At 35.7% G+C, this 18,282-nt stretch overlaps 1 protein-coding gene across 1 annotated transcript in view; it reads left to right on the plus strand.

The window, feature by feature from the left end:
• LOC140949746 (neural cell adhesion molecule 1-like) overlaps positions 1-15,700 on the plus strand; it is a 32,425-nt gene extending 16,725 nt beyond the window's left edge. The window contains exons 6-15 of the mRNA XM_073398883.1: positions 388-544; positions 1,256-1,687; positions 2,510-2,797; positions 3,993-4,292; positions 5,770-5,802; positions 8,250-8,306; positions 9,569-9,622; positions 12,100-12,285; positions 12,701-12,731; positions 12,839-15,700. Of these exons, the coding sequence (XP_073254984.1) occupies positions 388-544; positions 1,256-1,687; positions 2,510-2,797; positions 3,993-4,292; positions 5,770-5,802; positions 8,250-8,306; positions 9,569-9,622; positions 12,100-12,285; positions 12,701-12,731; positions 12,839-12,863 (1,563 nt within the window). The 3' untranslated portion in view covers positions 12,864-15,700. The remainder of the gene's footprint in view (positions 1-387; positions 545-1,255; positions 1,688-2,509; positions 2,798-3,992; positions 4,293-5,769; positions 5,803-8,249; positions 8,307-9,568; positions 9,623-12,099; positions 12,286-12,700; positions 12,732-12,838) is intronic.
• The last annotated feature ends 2,582 nt before the right edge of the window (positions 15,701-18,282 follow it).

Genomic DNA, 18,282 nt, shown 5'->3' on the forward strand with positions numbered 1-18,282 from the left:
AGAGCAGAAGGGCCCAAATTGCATTTTTGTTTTTGTTGAAAGCCACCTTTACTTGCTTCTCTACATGTAAACCCTATGAAAACTTTGTTCCAGCTTCTATAATGTACATAGGATCTTCCTCCCTCCATGTAAACAGCCCCCTTTATTGCTTAACCCTTTAAACCCTAAGATCAAAATTTGAATTCTCATTTGTTGCCCCTATTCATTTCCTACAGAAGTAGTGAGGAGAAGTTGATAGAATATCAAGCACATTCATCTTGTGTGATCATGTCCATAATTCTCATGACCACTCTGTTTCACAAAGCATTGATATTACATTGAGAAATTCGATGCTGATCACTCTTCGCTTATAGGGTGAAGAAACTAACCACCTATTTTTTGGTGTAGAGGGCAACTGAAGGAAACAAGGTTGTCAAGACAATATCTTTTACAAGCATCCAAAGGGGGAATGGTGGAAGATACACCTGTAAGGCAAACAACGGCGCATTGGATTCCAACGGAAAGGAAATTATAGTGACCCAAACAATCAACCTCAACGTTAATTGTAAGTGTGTTACTCATATGCTGTACATGTACTGATCCTTGCACTGTTACGAGGTCATTGCTGTTTTGGTTAATTCTATCCTTAAGTCATTACTGAGTGTCTCAAGCAATACACACAATACTCGAAAACAGTAGAGGTTGTGGACACCACTTTCATGGTGTGTGACTTGTGTTGTCGTTGGTCTGGGTGGACTATGTGAGTCTGAGATCATACATTGAATAAAATGGCCAAGAAAGTGGGCTATACTATAATGCTAATACCTGATCCTATCCGTTTGGTTCTCTACATCTGCCGCAAGAGATGAAAATTGGCACTGTTTTCCTTAAATGGGTGGTTCATTTGGGCTCCTAAGTTTTTCCAAAAAGGCTGTGTCTAAAGCTTATATTAATCATGCACTTGACACCTGTTTTGTAATGAGGCCCTGTCGGGGTAAAATCCCTATGGGCGACATGGACTTGAAACAGTGGCATAAGACTGGAATAACATGGAGATGGGTTAAAACAGGGGCATGGCCTATTCCTCAAAACACACAATGGCCGTATTTGAAATTCAAACAAGGGACATAATATGTAACTCCTCTCCCCCTCCCCCTCCCCCCCCCCCCCAGAGGGCCTCTGTAATGGCCCTTTAATCTCCTACATATTTACAGTGTATGACACATGTCTTAATTCCAGGATCAATCCTGTGACAAACTACTTTTTTTGCATTTAGCTCCCCCAATGATTGATACACGGTTGTCACCTACTCCAGTGTACTCTTTTATTGGCTACCAGAAAGAGGTCACCGTCGCCTGCTCGTTCTCAGGGTACCCAACACCCCTGGTCAAAATGGTCAACAGTAGTGGACAGGAAGTCGCGCAAGGAAACAGTTCAGCTAGTTTTAAAATTACCACTGACTCAGACAACGACTTTGGCACGTTTAACTGCACAGCTGAGAATTCGCTTGGAATGCAACACTTCCTGGTAGAACTTAAGGTGGCAGGTATGTTGCATACTGGTGTATCATGCTCAAATGAACAATTTCTATTTGATGACAATTTTCCATGGTCTGTGCTCTGTACTCTTCTCAACTATAGAAGTGAACTCAAAATGCTGATAAACTCAAATGGAACCACACGCCACAGGCGAGTGGTTTCACTGCAAAGTTTTTAACATTTTGACATCATTTCTATGGTCAACAAGAGTAACTTTTTCTAGAAAGAAGAAGCAACTAGTTTAAATAATGTCATAAAACAAACAATATCATAAAAACTGGATGAAAATGTAAATTATGATGTGTTTCATGAAGGCCCACTAGTTTTATGTTATACTTTAGTCGTGTGAATCCTATATTTTAGACAATTATTAAAAAGTTTTTTTTATAGGTTTACACAGAATTTGTTTACATGCAAAAATACGTGATTTAATTATTTTGTTGATACAGTGTTAACAGTTGATTACTCTATTCAAACCAGCTGGCTCCTTCAGTTTTTATTGAAACCCCTGTACATGTGTGAGATTCCTGCAATGGATTTTGTTTAGGAAAATTTCGGTGTTTTGGATAGGTTAGGGTTTCCATCATTTTTATTGTGATGTGTTATTATGACCTCATTGGTACCTAATTTTGTGGGTCATTAATTTCACCTTTTTCTCACACAAATCCTTGTGAAATTTAAGCACCCTCAATTATAATACCCAAGCTCATAGAAAAACCAAATGACAATTAACATTTGATAGGAAAGACATACATTAACAAACACAAATTGCTAACTGGCTTTACTGGAAAGCTCCATTGTTTTGCCTGTTAAAATCAGCAAAATAAAACCCCGCGAAATTCTATCTTGCCAAAATCGCGAATTTGAGTACCCATGAAATCAACTACCATTAAGGTATAATGCAATTCTAATAAGCTGATGTGATTTCAAAAGGAAAAAATATTATTTTAGGAACAAAACTGAGTCTTAACTGACTACTTGTATGTACACAGAATTTCCGAGTGGACCACGTAATCTGGCGGCACCGAAAACATGCAAAAGCATCACTCTTAAGTGGGAAGCTCCTGAAAGTAATGGTGGCTTGGAGATTTTGCGCTACAATGTAAGACTCAGGAAAGGCGATGAGGACGTGCGCATACAGAGTGTTGAAGCATCGCAACGGGAAGTGAAAATTGATTACCCTTTTGAGCCCGACACGGCATATGAAGTTTATCTTACAGCACAAAATGATAAAGGATATGGAAAAGAGGAAATGCTGGAGGTCACAACCAAAAAATTCTGTGAGTATAATTTTCATAGCTTAGGGTGTGTTTGATTGATTGTATTTCAGAATACAAAGGTTAGAATACAGAAAGTTCTTAAACAAATCTCTTCTACCATGATTAAGTACATTGGGATACTTTATTTCATGCAGATTCCTAAATATTGCAATATATTTACAATGAATATATGGCAAAAATAGATTTCTAGAAATAATTCTGTTTGTTCTTATTCTGGAATACAGTCAATCAGACATGTCCCCAATACATGGAAGAGATGCTTTAGAAAAATAACATTAGAACCCCTTTTGTCAAGCTGACCAAAGCAGGAGTAAACCCACCATGGAGGTACATGTAAAGTGGTAAAAAGAATTTTTACTAGAATGTGATTTTGATAAAAATTATAAGGTTGTCACCTAAAGAACCAAAAACAGTTTCTTGACTTAAAAACAAGACTGAAAATCCTGGGAAATAAGTACAACGTTACAAGACAGTGTGCTATTTTTTTTGCTGAAGGTGTCATCAAATTGTAAATAAAATTCTTGTAGTGCCTCCTATAACTAGATTAGCTTTTTAACTATTTTCTGGGTCGCTTCATACCTTACAAAAGAAGTGTGGTCGACTTGCGATAACTCGAACCTTTAGGGGAAATCGAAAATAGTTCGAGCTAGCGGGAGTTCAAGTTATCAGGAGTTTGAAGTAACTAACCGAAACTATACGGAAATAGGATGGGGAAAGAATTCAAGTAACATGTACACCTCAAGTCCTTGATAAGTACTCAGTGCTGGACACTGTATTTAAACTGGACTGACCAGAAATTACAGACAATACAAGGTTGTTAAAATTCAATATTTTGGACTGCATTTTTTGACTTGTCAGGGTGCTCCAATTAGTTCGAGTTATCGAGGGTAAATTTATATAGAAATGGTCTGAAGGGAAACAAAACTTACTTCCAGTTAGCGGGAGGTTCAAGTCATCATGGGTTCATGTATGTGAGAAAGCTATGGGAAATCGATTTTAGTTTAGTTTGAGTTAGCAAGGGTAAATTTATAGCAAATGTATGAAGGAAATCCAGGGGAAATCGATTTTAGAGTAGTTCGAGTTAGCGTGAGGTTTGAGTTAGCAAGGGTTCAAGTTATCAGGAGTGGACTGCACTGTCTTTTTTCCTCTCTCGACTTTTCTGTGCATGGTATAAAAATAAAGTTCTTGTCTTCAGGTTTGCCAAGTAGACCAACAATAACCAACAGAGAACTTGAAGTTGAAACAAGCTTCACGCTAACCTGGCAAGCACCTTCTAACAATGGCGGCGATAGTAACCTCAAATACAAAGTGGAATGGAGGAAAAAGCCTGTCACCGAAGACACAGTGGCAAAGGAAGAAGTCAACATTGGGGATCTTAGTCTGAAAATAGAAGGTCTTGAAGGTTCTGCAGAGTACGAATTTAAGGTCTTTGCCGAGAACTCGGAAGGTTATGGTGAACCTGACACGAGGACCTTCACGGTGAAACAAGCCCCAAGTAAGTTGAATATCACCTATGATTGGTTCTGTTTTACATGTCAAATGTGGTTACCTAACATGTTTTTCAGTTGATCAACTAAAACTCTTCAGTAGTAATAAAAATGTCAAGTCAGATCTCATGTTGACACCAGACAAACTAGATTATACTACGCTCTATTCCTTCTATTGACCACTCTAGATCTGCCGAAGGGCGTGCATACGTATCAACTGGTAAAACTCATCATGGATATGTTTACAAAATCATCATGGTAATAATAATTATTATTATCATGACTAATATAAAAGAAATAGAGGATAAATCATTACATGGTTGTGTGGAGGAGGAAATGTCTCTTTGGGGGAGCATAGCAAACTATTGAATTTTTTTTCAAATATTTTGCATGTCCTATTTATTTATATATTTATTTATTTATTTATTCATACTTACATTGTAGCTTGTTTCATACCTTCTGTGCCATACAACACATATTATTCCTATTATTTTGTTAAAAATTTCATGTCTTATCTCCTGAAAAGGTTTAGTCAGTGGTAATAATAATTATTACTTATTATATTATGAATCCTCAATTGTCAGTAACACAAAAAGTGAAATAATCACAGACTGTATATCATGACCAGTCACTCATAAGCAACAAAATATTGAGACAGGACATAAACCTTGTACCAGAATAATTTCAAGCATACATTTCATTCTATTGCATCCTTTTTTACACCCTTCGAGGGCTATAACATAATGTAATAAGTTATATGAAATAACTCCAGAGAAAAGGTTCTCATGGGAGCCTGCGAAAACAAACTTCACAAGCTAATTCACATTTCACAAAAAGAAGTCCTCAGATGATGATTTTACCTGTGTTTTCTCAACTCCTTTGAAATTTGAAATCTATTTTCGCCAGCTCAAATAAGAAATTGCCTTTGGTGTTTTTACAGATAACTAATTATATCTATATCCCTTGAAAAGTGTAAAAAAGAATGCAATATGGCTTAAAATATTCTGGTGCAAGGTTTTTGCTAGCCTGTGAACCGCAGACCAGAAGTATGTCTGCAGTTGGCAGGCTAGGTTTTTGTCCACTGAAAATTGAAATTACTCAATTTCCCAGCCTAATGGATTCTGTTTTAATGTTTTGCCTAACCTCTTAACAGTTATTAAAATGTGATGAGTCATTGCAAATGATAATCTAGTACATTTAACCAGGAAGAAGAATTATAATAAATTCACCATAGTTATTGCCATAACTGAACATGAAAGAAAATATTTAATCATCTAACATGTTATTAAAGCTAGAAGAGAATTGATTGTCTGTTGTTTTTCTTTTTAACTATAACCATAATTAAATGCATTTGGTTAGAAGTTGAATTAATCAGATAATCCAAAAAATTGTAAGAAATTAAACTTTTCTGTTTGATATTGGTTTAAGCACTAAGAGATTCTAAACTATAAAATTTGTTTTGTTTCTCTGCCTCTTTTGATTCAGACAACACAAACCCGAATGACAATCGAAACACAAGTAAGTGCCCTTTATTTTTGCCCTTTATTTTGTTACCTGAAAGACCTGGAGTGGGTGTGTAATAGGAAGAAAAATTAAGATGGAATCAACCAGGAAACTGAGTAATTTTAATTTTCAGTGGACAAAAACCTTGTACCAGAATAATTTAAAGCATGTTGCATTCTTTTTTTACATTTTTCGAGGGCTAAAAATGTAATAAGTCACTTGTAATAACACCAAAGAAAATTTCTTATGGGAGCCCACAAAAATGAATGCCAAATTTCACAAAATTACAGCTTACAAATGAGATTTTCAGAATTTTACCTACGTTTTCACAATTCTTGTTAAATTTGACATTCATTTTCTCAGACTCCCATGAGAAATTTTCTTTGGTGTTATTACAGATGACTAATTACATCTTTAGCCATTGAAAAATGGAAAAAAGAAAGCAATATTCTTTAAATTATTGTGGTACATGGTTTTTGTCCACTCAAAATTAAAATTACTCAATTTCCTGGTGGATTCCGTCTTGCATCAATATTTGAAAGATATTGCAAAAAAAAAACACCACCTTAAAAGAGCAAGTCCTTGGTCTGAAATTTGATGAATTATAAACAACATACAAATAAGAACCAGTTCAGCCTGCCAAAATTGAACAGGTTCCTATGTAAAAAAATGTGGGTATCAAACTTGCAAAACAGTGGCTATTATCAAGTGTGAGTGCTAGTCCATTAAAACACAGCATATAAGTGACTGAAATTTTCAGAGGAAATTAATTAGGCTTCTCATTAATCCAGGTTATAATATTGCATAAAAGAAATAAATGTACACCCACTATTAATAATGGTCAATGAAAAAATAATCACAGAATTTCAAAAGAAACAAACAGAAGATTCATGTTCTTAAAAAGAGGTATAATTTGAAGGGAAAAAAAAGCCTTAGCCTTTTGTTGAAAGAGTAACAAATCAGTTAGGTACAAATCTGGATCTTGGGGCAAAAGGAATATATTAATTTTTACTTTCCCCTTGTAAAACATACTAAAAAATTTTAGATACTCTTGTTCACAATTAAAACTTAGAATTTAAAGATCCTTTGTTATATTTAGGTTAGGAATTAAAAGCTTTTTTTTTTTAAAGTAAAACATAAACTGCATCATTTGCCTGTTAAATATTAGCAGTTGTACAAAATTAAAAACAGCTTTTGTTAAAACTGAGATAAATTATGCCAGTTTGCTTTGTAAGTCTTTTTAAATCTTAAGCCTTGATTTTAAAATGTTGTTTGGTAAAATAAAATATTAAAGTTGGAAATTAAAAGTAAAAGCCATATAATTATTTATTTGATAATGGAGATTTACATCCTAACATTTTTAAAATTTAAAATAATATTGCATTTGCAATTGAAGTATTAAGATTCATAAAAATTAAATAATACAATTAACTGAAATATGTAAAAAGCTAAAAATATTAATATTTATTCTATGAAATTTTTGCACTTCACCAACCATACTAAAATATCTTTTATTTTAGTACCATCTACCACAAACCTTAGTCACATTTTCTTTCAATTTTCTTTTGACTCATTTACTCACTCAAAACATTATTTTCATATATGTTACTGTTAAAGGCCGTTTCCCCTTGCTTCTGATATATGTCATACCTTTTCAGTTACATGACATCAGTAATTCTTTGAGTTCCCATCTTTTTCTAATAACTCTTCAAGAATCTTTGTACTTGATTTACTCTAAATACTATTTCCATGCAATTGTCACTGTGATATGTGTTTTTAACTTGTCAGTTACACTTGTACAGTTGCACATTACAACACTTTAATGCTCTTACTACTAATCTTTCTTGTGCTCTATGTATGGTAAATAAGATGCATGTCCTCCGCAGGCAGAGCCTTTTCTCTTGTTCACTTTATTTTGTCTTTTGAAAGAAAAATAATATTATTTCTTGCTGAGCGTGCACTGGGAGTTGGTAGCCTGGTGCAGATTGAACCCAGGCAAATCAAGTGGCAATTTGAGGTTGGTTTACAACAAATTACTGCAAAAATATATAACACGGCCCTGTTAGGGCAAAATTCCAACAAGCAACGTGAGACTAGATGAAAAGGCGACAAATGACATAAAGATGAGTTAAATACTGGGAGGGATACGACCTACTCCTCAGTGCAAAACAACTGTATTTGTTCCCCCCCCTCCTCCTCCCCCCACCTAAGAGTTGGCCAACAAAACAGGAGTTACAAAATCAGTTGCAAGCTCAGCTGTAGCAAACGTTATGGCTTATGACTCTAATGACAGACCTATATGTATTAAATTAACAATAACAACCTAATGCAGTGTGGTTCTTTTAGCACTAGAATGCTATTGAATGGAAAAAATATGATCCTTGCTACAAGAATCTGAATGCCTACAAGTTTCTTGTCTTGAACTGAGACTAACCTTTCAGACGCTCTTTCTTATTTATTAGTTCCTTCGACTACTTCTACTACCACCAGGGTCACTGAGTTACAAACAACTGCATCCTGTAAGTGTCTGTGATATGGTCTGATCCTTTTTTCCATTCTTGAAAGGCTGTTCTTGACTTATCTCCAGTGCTCTTTTATAACAGTTTTCTGTAAGCTGTAAGCTTAGCTTGCAATGAGTGAGTGAGGCATACATCTTAAAACCTAAAGAAAATGTGAAAACAGTAGACTGTAAAAATTCAGTCAATGCACTGATTTTAAAAAAGTACTTACATGTAAGCACAGCTTTTATTGCCCTTGCAGAATCTTTCCAAGTCATGAAATTTCTGCATTTTTTGGAAAGATTGCATGGAAAGATGGAATTCAAATTTACCAGACCAGAATAAAGGATTGCAAATAATTGTGACAATAGCAGGGAAAGAAACTGAGAAAAACAAATCTTCTTTTTCTCTTGTTGAGTTTCTAACAGTGCAATAATGCCAGGAAAAGATCTTGGCTACACACTTGAAATTGGAATGCACAAAAACAGTATTACATAACTCTTGCCACTTTATTTTACTGTCCTTAAGTCAGGATACCTGTTAAAAACCTTCATCTGACTACCTGCCTTGAGACCATCTTACTAGTAGTTCAGTCATGCAAAATTGTGTGCAGTCTGTTTTTGATACTAGTATCCTTTCATTGTACATGGCATTCATACATGTACTAAAGACTGGCACATACTCATGACCTTTCCACACTTGTGCACAATCCTTTTTTCTCACCTGTATCCTTTCATTATACATGCCGTTCATACATGTATATGTACTGAAGATCAGACCTACTGCACATTCTCATGATCTTGCCACATTTATGCATTCCTGCATATCCTTTTTTCTCACTCCCAACCTTTCATTGTACATGGCAGTCATACACGTACTTAAGACCTATCTGCACATACTCCTAGTCTGACATGATCTTGCCGCACTTGTACTCAATCCTTTTTTTTCTTCACTAGTATCCTTTCATTGTACATGGCATTCGTATACTTTACTTTCTTATGATCTTGTTACACTTACACACTCTGTGTTTCCATGCTTAAGGAAAGTTGTGTGGATAAGGGATTTCATATGTTTGAATCTCATCTACATTAGCCACTTCAAATCTTCCACGAGCAAAAGAACCTTCATTCAGTCTCTTTATTTGTCTGTGCACATTTCCTCGCTGCACACATTTCCTCTTCTCATCTTATTGAACTCAAACAGTGGCTACCATGCTTATTTTTCACGAAGAAAACAAATCCTTTTTCACTCTCTAAATCTTTTCTCTATGAATCTGCTTGTAGCTACAGGGGAATCAACCAAACAACTTATACCGGTAACTACTACAGCAAGTACATGTAAGTTCAGAAAAATTTTAACCATAAATAACAATACATTACTACTGATTGTTGAAAAATAAGCACACTATCAAGGAATCCTTCCTGCTACTGTTTAGTTTGTACATTTTCTTGGGCTAATCTATAAAGTACATTAATCTTTCTTTCACTACCCAAAAAACTGGGTTGGTACATTCAGGTTTGAAATTTTTCTTACCAAAGAAAACTTTGAAGCACAGCAATATTGTCATTGTCTACGCAAGGGGAAGGGCCAAATTTAGCAGAAACATCTAATCCATTCTGGTGGTCTTGCATTTGTGCATGCATCTTACGGCAAGTTGTTTGGATTACCTAAACATTTTTAAAACAAAGAAAATAAAGCAAATATATAATAGTTTTTGTTATAGGAATCAAACAAAACTTCAGCAGGATGAGTAGATCTAAGGACTCCTAAAAATAAAAATAGCAGTAATATCTTATTAACAATCACATTAACACAATTTTTTAAGAGAGAACAAACATTAAATTTACTGACCTTGCCCAATATTATGACTAGCAGAGTTAATGTGTTTAACCTTAGGGGTATTAAATACTAAAAGGTTCTCTTTATATCACTCTGTTAAGATTTCTAGCAGCCTGGATATTTTTTAAGATACAAGACAGCAGACTGCCTCTGAATCTTTATAAAAAAAGGGACTTTTCTCTCTCTGAGAAATTCAAATCGAGCAACCCAAGAAGAAGTTGCGATGTTACATCTTTGAGAGTTGGGCTCATGAAAACTTATGCTAACCAATCAATAACTATTACTCTGATTTTCTAATCACAAAAAATTAAATTCAGTGGTTGAGCTAAAGTTCTGAAGCAGTTTTAACCATTATGTGCTTAAGCATTACTTAACAAATTTAATAATACCAAATGAGTATGAACAAGACCTACTAACTTATAAAGGTTTGTATTACTAATGTGTCACCATTATCATCGACATAACAAAGCAGACCTTTTGTTACTTCAAGAAATGGCGTTAATGAACAAATTTAAACCTTCTCAATTTTCATCTAACAATGTCAACCTTGATAACCAAATAAGACATAGGATCTACCAATTTTTTTAACTCTTGAATGTTGATCAGCTGGTCATCTCTGTTTTCCAAAACAATACTGGATCACTAAATATTTACGAGAATATTGGACGTGATCATCTAGGTCCAACCACAGTCATATTGACATCTAACAATGACAACCTTGCTGTAACCAAAAGAGACATGAGATGTGCTAACCGTTTTAACCCTTAAATTTTGATCAGAATCTCACTTCTCCTTTCCACAACAATACTTGATCACTTAAATATTCAGGAGAATATTGGAAGTGATCATTAAAATCTAATCACAATCATCTAATGATTTTACCGTCCATCGACTAACTGTTTTAGTTTAAGAAATTAATCCAGTGCAGAGAATACTATTTGTTGGTACTTTTGGATGCATGGAGAAGAAACTTGCTTATATCGTGGCTCGATTTTAAGGCATTCTGATTCAAGAAATCAAAGAATCATTTTTTCTGGACAAATTTTTTGGCTCAAACCACAAGATGTTATCTTTTTTCAAGAGAGAAGGCTTTGAATCTACTTACACAACCTTTTGAGTGGATTTTTAATCATGTAGTCAGCAGGTAAGTTTACAGGCCAGGATTAAATTGGTTCTTGAAGTTTGCTGTCTTGTACTTGAAAAAAGAAAACTTCCAGGTTGCCAGCTATCTGAGCATTGTGTTGTTAAGGATAATATGAATATGAGAGTTATATTTCACGTCCAAGGTGAAAATTCTCCAGAGACCCTCAATTAAAAATTTAAGAAGATTAAAGTTAAGGTTGACGTTTATACAGAAGGTTCGCACCGTAAAGGTATAAAAGTGCTAGCCTGTAAAAAACTAAGGATTTAACGATCGTTTTTAACGTTATCTGAGTTACGTAGGAGAGCTAAAAAGCGTAGTATTTTGTCTTGAATTTTAAAAGCTCATGTATTAGAATTGGTGATTTCTTAGTGCACGAATACAAATTTTGCAAGAAAGAATAGCAATTTCATAAACCGCGCAGCATTTAAATACTTTTCTTCAAAAGCGTTACTTAAAGTAGACAGATATAACCTTCGTACGCTAGAAATAACGACATGAACATTAACATTAAAATACCTTCAATGAGCGCTGCCATTTTGAACACTTCCCAGGAGTCTATGCGGTCGAAAGGGACGCAAAGCGCATGTTTTATTTCTTAGCAAAGCTTTTTAGTGTTCTATAAAAGCTTGCCCGACATAAATAAACATTAGGATTTAACTAATTAGAACACGGATTGATATGAAAAATAAATAACTTGAAACTCATAAAAAAAATGCAAGTAATCTGACTTATCGAAGCATAGCTGGTAACCCTGTGGAACGTCACACCAAATTTAGGTGGCCTGTGTCCATCTGTTGAGCAAAGATAGAAGTGTTTTGAATTTTCTTGTAGTCACACCTAAAGTTGGAGCACGCACTCAGTCCGGACTCGGAGCGGGAGCCATAGCAGGGATAGTTATCGCCGTGATATTGATCGTGCTCATCACCATCGATTTGTTTTGCTGTTTCTTCAACTCTTGCGGTATTATCTTCTGTTGTCACCAGGCCATCTGTGGTGGAGGTGCAAAAAAGGACACTTGTAAGTATTCTAAGTAAAGCATCTCTTGAGGATATGTAAAAAAACAACAACAACAAAAAGAAAAAGAAAAAAAACTCCTAGACCAGCCATAAGGTGCTTACAGGCACAGTTTCTTATAAAATTGATAAATCACAATATGTAAACAAAAATGACGCTTCCTTCAGGTTTGAAGCTATTAAAGCTAAGACAGATGTGACCTGTTTGTTCTCCACAAATCGAAAGGGAAAAGTAAGTTGGTAACCCTGTGTAGGAAATGCATTTTCGTCCCTATTCGTTAGGGTTCAGTCCGGGAGTTCGGTGTAACCGACTTTTTAGGTTGCGAATTACTGAACTGGGAATTTCGTCCAGTTTGGGTAAAATAAGCAACCAAAGATCATTGGCATTCAGTGATTTTCTTCTTAATTTCCTATTCCAGATAAAGACGGCAAGGCAACAGAAATGGAAAAGTAAGCGTTTTTACCTGCGTCGTGATACTTATGTTTTTTCCTTTTGTCGCTTTGTTTTATTACTGTAGTAACACGAATTCTAACTGCCCTATCTTTCACTCTTCTAGGAAACCTTTGCCTGAAAATGTCTAGCTGGAGAGCCAACATTCGTGGGAGTCAGCGGAAAGCTCTATAACAATACGATGCATTACTAACCGCGTGCTATTGCTTTCGACTCAATGACTGACGTCACTTCTGACGTCATCTTAGAAAAAGACATTATGGTCATCTTGAAGAACATTTGTGCGATTGAAATAAGTTTAATCGGCTCATCCTCGGTGTAAAAACCTGTAAGACTCACGAGTTACGTAAAACAATGAATACAAAGAAGCCACTGAGGAGTCAACACGATAGAACCAAGGAAAAATAATAGCCAGAAAACAAAGAAAAACTTCACAGGTTTTCACACCGAAGTAAACCCGTTTAATCTATTAGTTTTATATTTGCTAATGTATTTAGTCGTGTAAAATTTAATCCTAATTTATTGAGAGTGGGTAAATTTTAAGGTTATGCGATTATAAATTTGTAATCTTGGCTTCATTTCAATTTCTTACAACTATCAACTGATACAAAAAGTATGATGACCTAAGTAGTTTCTCTCTGATAATTCACCTTGAACAAACTAAAGATAAATGATAATTCAAATTAGACGCGATTCCGTCTTCGTTAAAACACACTGGGTGCAGTGTTAAGGTTTCTCTGCAACTAAGGGTTATTCATTATTAATTATCAACAAAACTATTCCGGCCAGTTTTAGGTGAAATTTCTTTGAGACAATAAAATTAGTCACCTACGAGAACCCAAATGAAGACAACTTTAACTTGCGTTTGCACGTGAACACTCAGTGCGAAATCACGTGTATGCCACGTTTCACTTTTCAGGTTTGGCTGGCCGCAAATAGAGTTTATTGGGCAGAGAAAAACGCAGGAAAAATCATAAACGAAAACAGCCCAAAAAACTCTTAAAGGTCTGAAATAAACTCGCTTCTTTTCCAAGGAATAAACGGAGACAATAGCTTGTTCTTTATTCGGAACTTTCATTTGTATCTTCAATTCAGCTTCAATGTTTTTCCCATTTTTTTGTATAAAACACTTTTAATATTGATCATTGGGCCTCATTTGTAGAGTGTAGTACGGCCGAGTTGATTTCTCGACCAGTCGATCATATTTGGACATTGTGTATAATTTTTTTTGGCTTCGTTTTGCAATAAACCAAATATGCTTTAATGAATGAAATTCATCTCGCTCATCATAAAGGGCCTTTTTTTCTGATAAACAATTGAATGAGTAATACGAAAATTTCTTCAGACATAAAGAGCGAATAGTTTCGCGTCACCTCAGTGCAATCATAATTAAAAATTTACTGAGCACATTAAGGTAGAATAGTTCAGTAACTTCGTATCTTCTAACCTGCTATCGGGAAGGACTGCAACCACGTAGCTCTTTTCAGCTGTCTTTTGTTACGTCTGTGTGTTTTCCACCGCGGTCAAGGTTAAACGTGTGTTGAGTCCAGCTCTAAACTCGTTTCCAAGGTTTGTCCAGGCCCTTTTCGCTCTTGTTATCTAGTGAAGTGAAAACAGAACCAGGAGTATACTAACCGTTGTTGAAAGGAGGAATCGTTCCTGTGATTTTTTTCAGGCGAGAGACTCTTTTTACTCTTTAAAACATTACTTTATTTGTTAAAGCCAGCGTTTTAACCGTATTGAAAGAATAGTAAAAAATGAATGTTACTTTCAAAGTGCTTGACTAGCTTTGACCGCGGTCGAAATGCCCAGTCATAAATACCTGCCTATGTGTCACAGTTGGTTAGCATGCCACAGAAGGTTAGGGGATTCTGCCGACTTTTAATAGGGAGCTTAAGCAACGGCGACAGCAAAGAGAACAGCAAAAAAGCAATGCGTTTAGATTGGCAAAACAACAACTTTGCACGTGCATCACGCTTTTTTGTACATTTCTTTCCCGTCACTGCACGACTACCACGTGAAACTTCCTAATTTCGCGTTTTATGGAGAACGGGAACACATGACAACGATTTTCTTTTTCTTTTGTGAACTTAGATACAGTCCTTTAGAATTCAACTCCAGAAAAAGGCGCCAGCATTTGACAAATTAAAGAGTTGCAATAACAGCGATGAAGTTTGAAGCAGCGCGACTGATTCACTTTTCGGGTGACGTTTTCGCTGCCCTCGCCGTTGTCGTTGCTTTAGCACCCTAATTTGAAGCAGTTACTGTGGCCCATAGAGCGGTTTTCATTTGAGTGTCGAAAAGTAATTGGTTTTGCACTTTCTACACGATGCGATTGGCTTAAAAGATTCGCGCCACCTTTTCATCCAATCAGAAGTAAGACCAAAGCCAATTGTGACGCGCTCGCATGCATTTTCCCGCGCTTTGCGTAAGCCACATGTAATTACTTCGAGTTTTGATTGGTTCAATGTATTGTCTGTGTCCTATGTGATTGGCCAGAGTAATTACTTTGGTTTTGGTTTTACGACACTCAAACGAAAACCACTCTAAGTGGTTAAACACATCATCAACAAATCCTCGCAGTTCAGTCTTCCCGTTCGAGCACCTTTCAGACAAGCGTAATTATAATCAGTGATGTCTGATAATTCTAAAAGTGTGTGACGTAGAAGTCCTTTGAAACTATCGTGGAAGTAGCGGATGGTATTTAAAGGCTTCAATTTTCCTATAACTTCATTCTTAAATCGTCCTCGCGACGAAGACTTTAAACTTTAATGCAGTACTCTGTTATTTATAGAACTCGATCGAACCGTGTAAAATAGAGCGGTGCGATTGAACTAAAATTTATGTTAGTGGAACCAACACCAAGCTAAACTGTTCGCAATCCAGCTCTTGTTCGATCTTGTGCCAGTTCTTGCAAATATGTCCAGATGAGCATAATAAAATATCTCTGCGTTCTTAAAATTACAAAGCAGCTTGCATTTTCCTGTTTATACGTCTTGATGGTGTGGTTTAGGAATGCGTATGGTGTGCGAGATTCAATCACTTCCAGAACCTTTACCATCAGTGCAAAGAAAGTTAATGAAATCCACTATCTTAACCTAACTAAGAAAATGTGATAGTCTAAGTTTATTAACTCACATGACTAAACTAACCTTTGTTACACTAAAATGCTAGCCAGTCAATTCTAACAATGATTGTAAACATCAATCTAATCTTAACCAGACTTAAATCTCACTTAATAACACCGTAATATCAAATGGTTTTCCTCGATCTGATTATCAACTGCTTATGTAGTACCTTTTAAAGAGAAAGTACTATTTCGCAGTGTGCAATTCGTATGTAGTGAAGTTGATTAAGGAGGGTACTAACTACATAACGGCCCTCACTGAGATTAACCAATAGCCGTACTGCCTGGCTCAGCATTTCTGTCAGAAATAAAGTAGTCCTATTTCCATGGCACCCTTCCTCAAGAAGGTTGCTTAGCGACCAACATCAGAAACCGGCTACGCTTAAGGAGGAAAAGGCTAGGGTCGGTCATTTTTTCAGATAGTTACTGTTCAATTGAGGCTGACCTAATACGTGTTTGTTTTCCATAATTCACTCTCGCGCACAAGAGGGGTGACACAATTCTGTGGCGTACCTCGTTTGTGACGACGCAAGAACGGTTGCGTTAGACACTACACTGGATGGTAGGGTAACAGACGCTAAGTACCTCGGTGCATGAATTAAACCCTTTCAATTGTGTATGAATATTTAATAGTTCTTTCATGAATTGAAAAAGCACTTCACAAGATTGAAACTGGACTTAAAGCATTAAAGGTAAGCCACAGTAAATTTATTAACTTTTTCAGCTAAATTTGTTAATCAAGTGATCAATTCTAACATTACTCTTTACTGATTTAATATCACCAACTGCTCCTGCGGCAGATCGCCGGCACCAAAGACATGGTAACGAGAAAACGTTAATCTCAAAATCTAATGAAGTAAACATCCTAACGAAATAACATCTGACCTGATTTTCATGAAACCTACAGTAACTGAGATACTTTACAAACTGAAGCCTTGCTAAGATTACGTACAAAAGCAATAACGTATTTCTGAATAATGAATTTAATTACAGCGATTTATCATATCTAATTCTCAAATTATTAATTCACTGATAATTATTCTATTAATCAGAATTCATATATTCATTTTGTAACTTGTAAATTTTATCTACTTCTATGTTTTGCAGAACGTCTGTATTTTTTAAGCTATTTTTCTTGTTTTGTATCTATATTTTCTATTTTATTTCATGTCCTTGTATTATATTTTATTTGTTTTCTTTTTGTAGTTTAGCAATTAAACTAATTAGCTATTTGTTCCTTCTATTACTTTTTATTTTGCTCTACATGTATTAGTGTCACACTCAACGTTTTAATCATACCTCTCTTTACCATAACCTATGTTAGTTTTGTATATCTCTTCACTTAAATTCAAACTAATCTATTCGTTCTTACATCTGTATACGTCTTGTTCCTTAATGTTATTGTTTACTTAACATGTAACACATTTTTATTTTTAAAGTGGAACAACTTCAAGTATTGTTGTGTTTAATTTGGCAAGACTTCTCGCGATCGACTGGGACGCTCGCTCGATAGCTTCGCGACCTCATTAAAACACGCTTTAAAACTGTTTTTAATATAAACTGGGTTACTGAAAAGCTTCGACCCCGTTTTACTAACAAAACATGTTTTTAGCGACTGTTTTTTCCTCAGTCTTATTTACAATGTCAACGTTTATTTATATATTGTTGTTTTTAGTTTTAGAAAACCAATTTAAGTCTAACAGACATGTTGCGGACTCCAAATTGTCTGACATTAGTATAGCCCTTAGATCCAGTAGTAGAAAAACACGCCCCCTCTCCCTCCCTCTCCACGTACCCGTTCCCAGTCATCATCACGCCCCTTGTAGACTGTGGGCCATTCTTGACTGCTGTAATCAGTGAGCGAACAGTTCGGACTGACAGTATGTTGAGTATTTTTTCTTTTCGGACTGACAGTATGTTTTCTTTTTATCTCATTTTAGCTGTTGACCCCGAGGCCACAACAGACTCGCTAAGCTCTGGAGCCATTGCTGGCATAGTTATTGCAGTGATTTTGATCGTGTTAGTCGCCATAGATCTGTTCTGTTGTTTCTTCAATTCCTGCGGATTGTTCTTCTGTTGTTCCCAGGCACTATGCGGAGGAGGAGGTGGCGCTGAAAAGGATGACTGTAAGTATTACGCAGGCATGCGCAGTAGCCATTTAGCTTGATCTTTTTTGGTAGAGCGAGTGTCAATTTTTTTTCGGCCCTGGATCCGCTACTGTCAGCTATGGTTGTAAAAATCACCATAGAAATTATTATGGTTAGTGCTCCCTGATGAAATTTGTTTGATGTCTTCTTTATAACTCTGTATTGTTAAGGGCACTAAGTAAATGACTTTAGCACAGAATTGACATCAAACAACAATATCATCGTGACAGACATAGCCCCATTCATTCACAGACTTAAAAGTTGGAACTACATACT

The sequence above is a fragment of the Porites lutea genome, chromosome 10, assembly GCF_958299795.1.
Source record: "Porites lutea chromosome 10, jaPorLute2.1, whole genome shotgun sequence".
Lineage (NCBI taxonomy): Eukaryota > Metazoa > Cnidaria > Anthozoa > Scleractinia > Poritidae > Porites > Porites lutea.